We start from the raw sequence: 8602 nt of genomic DNA, 5'->3' as shown, positions 1-8602 counted from the left end.
AGGTTGGTGACACTTGGAGGGGCTTGGAAAAGTCCCAGGCAGGTGTGGATTCGAGCAGGGCTGTCCTAAGTGGGGGTAAAACGGCTGTGGAGCTGAGAACCACTGGGACATGGTATGTTTACCCTAGGTGTGTGGGGGAAATACGGAACCATCACCCAGAGCCCCTTCAAACCTGCTCAGGACTTAGCTGTCACTGCTCCCTGTCCCAGCAGGACTTTCCTACCCACCACCTGAGGCAGCAAAATGCTCGAGAACCTTCAGTGTGAGGAACGCACACCTTTTGGGGGCCCAGCAGCGTAGGGACGAGACAGCCCAAGGAGTTGCTTCCTCCTCCATCCACCCGGCCCTTGTAATGCTTCCCCCAGGTGCTGCCTCCCCACCACCCCCTCCCCCCCCCCGCCCCAGAGATGCACTGAGGACAGGGTGATGCTCCGCTGTTTATTTCAGCCGCCTGAAGAGTCTCATACACGTGGTGGGGTGGGGGTGCATTGGGGCAAGGGGTGGCAATGCCTGCCCTGGCCCCCCGGGCCTCTCTCCAGCTCCTCTCATTCTCTCCCCCCTCTCTCCCATTTACTCACTCCTCCTCTCTCCTGTGTCCACCTACAGGTACCCTCTCGGCTCATGGGCCTGGCCCCGTGCAGCCTCCTGCTGCTGGGGGTCCCTGCCACGGGGGGGGGGCGGGCACTGCCCTCCTCTGCCCCACGGGGCTGCCTTTGGGGCCGGGGGCAGCGAAGGGCCCGAGCCCCCCAGGGCTGGGGGAACACGCAGGCTTGGGGCCCCCTTGCTCTGAGCTGGGCAGAGAACAGGGGGCTCAGCCCAGACCACGCCTGGCTTCTCCCCACCCCTAGCATCGCCACCGTGCACCTGGAGAAGAGCCAGCTCCAGGGGGGCCGGCGGTGCTGGTGGAGGGGGATGGGTCCCCACTCGTGTGGGATGAAACCCAAAGCTGTGCCCAGCGTGGGAAGGGGCCTGTGGGGGGATCCAGAACCCGCTGCTGGGACCGTCCGGCTCTCCATGGAGCTGGCCCAGGCCACCACCTGCTCCCCCCAGCCCCTCCCACCTGTCCCGTCCCTCCCTCCTGCCGCCCCCGGCCCTGGCCTGATCCTGACGCTGGCGTTGCCGCTGCGAAGCTGCAAAAGCAGAGCGAGCCTTTTGGAGCCGGAGGAGAGAGCCCGGGGGGTGTGGGGGGCCCAGAGGCAGCTGCATGGGGGAGACTCCTCAGGCAGTGCCGGGGGAGCGCCGAGAGGCAAGGTGGGGGGCAGGAGGGGGGCATGGCGGCGGGACGGAGGCAGGGACAGAAGGTGCCGGTGGGCTGCTGGAGCAGCCTCCTCTACAGCACTTCATGCTGCTGCTGAGTCGCCTCACTCACCACCTGTGGGAGAGAGGCACCGTGAGACGCCGTGCAATGCCACAGCAGAGCCCCGAGTGCGGGACCAGGCGCCGTGCTCGGTCCCCTGCCTCCCAACCACCCTCCGGTGCCGCCCTGCGCTCACCTCCCCATCACGGGTTTCGATGGTTTTGATCATCACGGTCTTTTTGGTGTGCACCTCCGAGCCCCGCTGCTCTGGGCTGGTCTCTGCAGGGGGAGGATACAGGGGATGGGACCACCGGGACACACGGCATGGGGACACAGCATGGGTCTGGGGTCACTGGGGAACTTCAGCAGCCTTGGTTTAACCCCCTCCAGCTCACAGCAACACCCAAACAAGTGCTCCCACAGCAGGGGCTCTGTGTGGCACCCGTGTGTCCCCAACCTGCCAGCCTGGCTACAACCCCCCAGGAGGGACATTTGCCCCAAAAGTGGGGAACTCAGAAGACTCGTCCCAGCTTCCCCTCCTCATGGAGTGGTGCTCACCTCGGAAATTGAGTGCAGAGGCAAAGGTCTGGTGCATGGGGATGCTGATCCTGTGGGAACACAAAGGGGAAAGCTTAGTGCCAGCCAGCCCTAGCCCTCAGGTGTGTGCTCACAAAGTTGGACCCCCAAAAAACCACTGACCCTGCTGTTCCCCCAGCTTGGCCTGCCTCCCTTCCACTCACCGGTTCTCCTCGCCTTCCAGCAGCTTGCGGTATGTGGCGATCTCCACATCCAGGGCCATCTTGACATTGAGCAGGTCCTGGTACTCACGCAGGTGCCGGGCCATCTCATCCTTCAGGTGCCGGATTTCCTCCTCCAGGCGGGCAATGGTGTCCTGGTACCCACCGGCCTCCCCCGCGAAGCGCTCCTCCATCTCCCGCATCTGGCGCATCAGCGAGTCGTTCTGGAGAGATGGGGTGCTCAGTGAGGGGGGAACCCAGAGGAGCCAGGGGTCACCTGGGGTGGGGACTGGGAATGCCAGGGCATCCTGGGGAGAGCCATGATCAGCCCTGGTCTTGGTCCAGCGGAGGTGGGACCATGATGGGTGACTGTCACACTCCACACCTGCCCAGCATTGGGCAGCAGGGTCTGATGGGGGCAAGCTGGGAATGTACCAGGCAACCCCAGCACCCTGGTGCCCAGGCCCTCCAGCAAAGCCATCCTGCCCAAGGAAGAGGGCACAGAGAGCTGCAGAAGGATGGGATGGCTGCCTGGGGGTGGCACTGGTGGCTGCTGGCTGGCTCCTGTGACCATGACTGTGCCAGAATGGGACTGTTGTGCCCTGTTTGTTCGCAACCACCTTGCCAGCCTGCAACCAGACACCCCAAGCCCTGTGCCCGCCTGCCTGGAGCCTCCCAGGCTGGGTCACATTTTACAATCTGCACTTTGATTCCAGGACTCTGCCAAAACACTTTGCAGGAGCTCAGGCCACTGCTGGGGGACATGCAGCCCAAATGTGGGGTACAAGGCCCCTCACAGTAGCAACTGAGAGAGCTGGGAAGAGGCCCCCACCCCAGAGATGTCCCAGAGGTCCCTGAGCAGCCTTGGAGCAGCAGGTCCCTGCAGGGAAGCTGGGGATCTTCCCAATGCTGCCCTTAGCTCACCGTGCCCTTGAGGGCATCAATCTCGCAGGTGTAGGACTGGATCTGGTGCCGGTACTCCAGCATCTCCTGTTTTGCCTGCCTTAGCGCATCGTTGTTCTTGTTGGCTGCCTGCGTCAGATCAGACACCTGGGGAGAGACCATGGTCAGTGGGCACAACCACCGAGATGGAACCCGCTGTGCCAGGGCCAGCCCGGGGCCCGCTGCTCCCACACCTTGGACTTGTACCACTCCTCGGCCTCGGCGATGTTCTTGGCAGCAATGCTCTCATACTGAGCACGGATGTCCCGCAGCGCAGCTGTGAGATCAGGCTTGGAGATGTCCATCTCCACCTGGATGTGCTGCTCCTGCAGCTGTGCTTGCAGCTCCCGGATTTCCTGCGTGGACAAGGTCACATCTCGGCACCCACTCCATTTTCCCTGCCCCATGAGTACCATTGGAAAAGGGGGCCACTTCTGCCCTACCTCTTCGTGCACCTTCTTGAGGAAGGCGATCTCCTCCTGCAGGGACTCGATACGTCTTTCCAGGTCAATGCGTGCCAGTGTGGCTGCATCCACATCCTGGGAGGGACACAGAATGAGGGATAGTGGGGGGTTGCAGGGAGAGCACGAGGGCTGGAAGGTGCAAATCTGTGTCCAGGACCATGCCCTGGTGCTGGGGCCAGGCTGCTGGGGGGAGATGGGGGTAGGAAGGAAGGTGGTGTTCCCATGCCACACTACGGGGACGGGTACTCACAGCTCTGAATGCAGCAAGGTTGTTCTCAGCCTCCTCCTTCAGCTGGATCTCCTCTTGCAGCCTGTAGGCAGAGAAGGGAGGCTAGGGGGGTCTGGAGGAAGCTCTGTCCCTCCGTGGTGATGTCCCCCCAAGTTGTCCTTAAGCCCAGCATGACCCAGTAGGAAGAAAACAGATTGTCCTCTGTTCCCGGCAGGCAGCAGAGGACTGGCGGGGGGCCAGGGGCTCTTCCTCCCATTCCCTATTATAGTCAACGCCGGAGACATCACAAAGACATGAGGTCAGCTCAGTGCCACGCGCACTGCCCCAGCCCTTATAGGGGAGAGTGACCAGCAGCTGGGGGGACAGTGTGCAGGATCTGGCACAGGGGGTCCAAGAGACGGCCACCGGCTGAGCTATCCCAGGGAGAGCAGGAGCACAGAGAGGTCTCAGCAATGCTGTGGGATGGAGTGTGAAGTGGGGACTCCTGTGGGGGAGGCTCAGGTCAGGACTGGAGATCCAGACTGGTGCCAGCGGAGGGGACAGTCCCGCAGGCTGCATGCCAGTGGAAAGGCAGCGGGGAGGAGACGGAGGCGCCCAGGTTGTGCTGGCACATGGGGTGGCAGAAACCCAACACCCATTTGTTCTGCACCCTGCTCCTCCCCTGTCACTGAGAGTTCCTTCATGCCACCACCCCCAGCTCCCCAGCATCAGGGAGGACCTCAGTGCTGGCTGGCTGTGGTGATGGCTGGGGTTACAGAAGGAGGCAGCAGACTGTGTCACCCCCAGGGGATGGTGTCCCCAGGGCACAGGGTCCAGGAAGGAAGGTGCAGACCATCACCAGAACATACAGCTCTCCTCGAGTATCTGCCCCTACTGCCAGGTTCCCCATGCTGGTCAGTCCCTGGGGGGGTCCCTGAGCCTGTCCACCCTTGTGGATAATCCCCACAGGTGTAGGACTGGATCTGGTGCCACAGCTCTTCCCCAGCATCAGCCAGGTCCACAGCATCTCTGGGGTCTCCCACTGCCCACAGGGCACCATGGACACTCACGGCAGGCCTGGAGCATCCCTGGCCTTCAGAAGTACAGCCACTTCCTTTCCTCCCTCCTTCACATCTGGAGCTGATGGAGCACCCTCCTCGGGTTATCTGCCCCCTCACTTCTGCCTGCCTGACTGCATCGGTCTGTCCATTGATCCCACAGAGCTCAGCTCACCCATGGGCCCAGCAGCCCTCCTCAGTGTGAGCAGAGATGGGGACCCCGGGGTGAGGTGCACTTCAATCTCCCAGTTCTGTGTGTCCTGTGGTGTTACAGCCCAGCCTCAGCCCCACAGCAAGGGAGGGCATAGGGGACACCCCTGCTATGGGAGCTACTCTACCCTCTGCGTGCTGCCTCAGTAACCAGAAAGTGGTCAAGGGGGAGAGAGTACTGGGGTCATTATGGGCTCTGAGTGTGAGGCACAAGGATAGCAGTAAGCAACCGAGGGGCTGCCAGAGCGAGCTCTGCCCCTACCCACCCCTAGGGATGGAGATGCACGGATGGATGCCCACAGGGACTCTCCAGGGCCCCCCCCACTCACTTCTGTTTGAGCTTCTGCAGGTCATCAAGCAGGTTATCACGCTCAACTTCCACACGAGCCCGCTGGTTGGTGAGCAGGTCCACCTGGCGCCGGAGTTCCCGCAGCTCCTCCTCGTACATCTCGGCCACGCGGGTGGGCTCCTTGCCCCGCAGGCGGTTCACTTCAGCCACCATGAGGGCATTCTGCTGCTCCAAGAAGCGCACCTTTTCGATGTAGTTGGCGAAACGGTCATTGAGCTCCTGCAGCTCCACCTTCTCATTGGTGCGGGTCTGGAGGAACTCCTGGTTCATGGCATCTGCCAGGCTGAAGTCCAGCAGCTCGCCAGCACCCTGGTAGGCACTTTGGTAGGAGCGCAGGGGTGTCACACGGGTGGTGCGGAAGGTGGACACGCTGGGGACGGCCGAGGTGCGGGACACCTGGTAGACGCGGGAGGTGACGGAGCTGCCGCTGCTGCCCTTGCCCCCGAAGGAGGCACGAGGGAAGACTGGGGAGCCGCCAAAGGTGCGGCGGTAGGAAGAGACCCGCTGGCTGGAGGAGTAGGACTGGCTCATGGTGGCGGCGTGGGGAGGCGAGGCCGGAGCAGGGAGCAGGCGGAGGGCTGGCGAGCGGCCGGCACAGCTCGGAGAGGCGTCGGGAGGGGACTGCGCGCCGCTATTTGTATCCTGCTGACATCACCCGCCCCTCCTGCTGCCGGGCAGCTGGGGGATGCTGCTGCGGGGGGGGTGGCCGGCAGCCCCCGCCCACTGCCCCTCACCTGCCCGCACCCCCCGGAAAGCGAGGGCCCCTGGGCACCCCAGAGTTCCCTGGTGAGGCCTTGACATCGGCCCCCACGGCTCTGCCCCATCCCTGGGGGTGCGAGGGGAGGAAGTGGGGCAGGCTGGTGGTGACCCCCCTGTCAGAGTGCAGTGCTACCCACACGGGGCCCAGACAGACAGACAGACAGACAGCCTAGGCTGACGCCATGGAGGGAAAGAAGGGAACAGAGACCTTCACAACATCTATTGACCCCCTTGAGCCAAGCCCCATGCCAGGTAGTCATGGTCCCCAAATTGGTCTTGAGCACCCCAAAGGGCCCTTGATGATGCCCTGACCCACCCGCTGGTAAGAGCACATGGCTCAGGTCTCCATGTGGGGCCAGACTCCAGCCCCCCCATCGAGAAAGTGAGCAAGGAAGGGCCCTGGAGCGGGGTTGATGTGAGGGAACCCCTGCCCTGAGTGTGCTTGTACTGACCCAGCACCCAAACTCTCTTTCTGACATGGGGGGCTGAGCACTGGCCAGGGTCTGGGTGTTTTCGGAGTGCTGCTGAGTGACCCCGAGCAGGTGCTGGGTCCAAGTCCCAGTGACAGTGACGTCAGCCCCTGTCCTCGCTCCGGCACATTCCCAAAGCAGCAGGCACTCAACCAAAATAGCCTTCCCAGCTCATACTCGTGGGGTGTGGGACATACATACATGGTATTTATAGTGGGGGAGGCACTCTGTTAACCCTTCTTGCTCCAGGCGTGTGGAGAGAACAGCTGGATGGCGACCCTGCCTGGAGCAGCCCCTCTGATCCCCATCACCCTAAGAGCAGAACAAGGTCCCCAGGTTATCCCGAGGCACTGCAGGCTCTGCCCTGTCTCCTCAGTCTCCCCTTTGGCCGGGAAGTACATTGGGGATCACAAAGCCCAGCCCAGCTCCCCAAAAACTCCCAGAATGGGTAATTTCTGAGTCCATCTGAAAACTCCACTACAGCTTCCTGGACAAGCGGTGGGCTACATCAGGGACCCTCACGGCCCTGCACAAACCCATGCCACCTAAAAAGGACATCCTGAGGGAGGGTGGCTGTGCTGGGGGAACCCCTCATGAGGGTTCCCCTTGCCTGGGCAGCACCCCCTCCTCCCCAGACTCCCCAGCACACCTGGTGACCCCCAGCTCTGTCCAAGCTGGGCGGTTTTGGCTGACGTCAGCTGGCTCGGCCCCAGTGCCTTTGTCCCTGAAGGCCCTGCTGGAGGGGACTGCTGTGCCACTGGGCACAGGGTGACTCAGCAGCAGGACAGCACTCAGCCCTGCCTGGCCCTGCACCTCTCAGCCTTCAGTCCTGGCTGTAACGCAGATGCCAAGAAATGCCATGGCTCACCCATGGCAGGATCAGCATCAGGCAAAGGCTCGGACTTGGTCATGGAAGCATTCTCAACTGACCCGGCCCTGGGAGAACTCCTCCCTGCTGCCTCCCTGCTCTGTGTTGCTTGGGGAGACAGCTAAAGTCTGGGTCCCACAAACATGCAGGTGGGCAGATTCTCAGTGCCTTGCATCCCTTCTGCCCCTCCAAGCCCCCCATCCCTGGAACCTCTCCCAGCCACCCAGTTGCAGAGTGATGTGGCGTCTTCCCAGAGGGTACAAGCTGCCTGGAAGAGCCTGCCTTTAAAAGGGAAGGTATTTCCAGATGGGGTTGTTTCATCCCAGCACAGGGGGAGGATGGAAGAAAGGGGGGCATGTGGGGGGAGAGTAGATGGAAAAACAGACAGCATCCTTCGTCCTTCTGGCCCCATTCCGAGTATGCCCTGCACATCCCAGAGCCCCGCACGTGTGCCCTACCTGTGCCGGCAAGCTGGTCCTTAGCCGATGTGCAGAGGGGCAGGTGGGTGCCCCGTGAGGGGGACTCAGGGCATCTGGGACAGCATACCACCAGGAATAGAGTTCAGCCATCCCTTCTTATGACCCCACCCCACTGCTGTGCCAGCTGCTAGTGTGGGGAGGATGGACTCCTCAGGGATGCTGTGTCCAGAAGTGCCTGGCACCCTGCCCTGGTGTTTCAGGTAGGTTGACGCAAATCCCATCTCAGGCCTGGGTTGCCCTTGTTCCCATCCTCATCCCATAGAGCAGGGGGGTGCAGAGTTGGGGTGCTCCAGGGAGAGGAAATGCACTCTTGGGCACTGCTCTTTGGAGAGAAAGCAACTCGGTGGAATTAACCAGTAGCATTCTCTTGACCCTGCTCTAGGGCAGGCTGCTTGAAGTGGCCTTTCCTTAGCTTTGTGACAGCCTTCCGGTATGGCTCTGGGCAGGCAGGGGCCCCACGTCTTGCAGAGGGTGGACCAGCCTCTTAGGAAATCCCCGTCTGCTTGGAGGACCCAGCGTGACAGGAAGGAGGGATGAAGTGCAGGACCCAGAGACCCTGCCTGACTCCCGTCCCAGGGACAAGATGACAAACACTCTGTGCCAATTAAAGACCCAGAAGAGGCAGAAAGTGAGGAGGCTGCAGAGGCCAGAAGTGCACGGCTGCCTCCTGTCCTATCCAGCCCCGTTCAGCCTCCCCACAACTCCATCCCAGGCTGGGCTGACCCAGACCAGCGGAGCCTGGGAAGTGGCTCCTGAACCCC

The 8602-nt window shown here is 62.1% G+C and overlaps 1 protein-coding gene across 1 annotated transcript; it reads right to left on the bottom strand.

Moving 5' to 3' along the window:
• Window positions 1–424: 424 nt before the first annotated feature.
• DES (desmin) lies at window positions 425–5878 on the bottom strand. The gene is made up of 9 exons (XM_042041036.1): window positions 5246–5878; window positions 3691–3751; window positions 3420–3515; window positions 3171–3332; window positions 2959–3084; window positions 2038–2258; window positions 1856–1905; window positions 1494–1576; window positions 425–1372 (listed from the first exon to the last, which is right to left on the bottom strand). Exons 1-9 carry the CDS (start codon window positions 5794–5796, stop codon window positions 1331–1333), a joined length of 1392 nt encoding a protein of 463 aa, XP_041896970.1. The 5' UTR covers window positions 5797–5878; the 3' UTR covers window positions 425–1330.
• Window positions 5879–8602: the final 2724 nt, after the last annotated feature.

This window comes from Corvus kubaryi, unplaced genomic scaffold (genome assembly GCF_017639235.1).
Source record: "Corvus kubaryi isolate FWS band 111438036 unplaced genomic scaffold, C.kubaryi_AGA036_p1.0 37396, whole genome shotgun sequence".
Lineage (NCBI taxonomy): Eukaryota > Metazoa > Chordata > Aves > Passeriformes > Corvidae > Corvus > Corvus kubaryi.
Note: the sequence above shows the minus strand (reverse complement) of the source record. Positions and strands in the feature narration are given on the sequence as shown.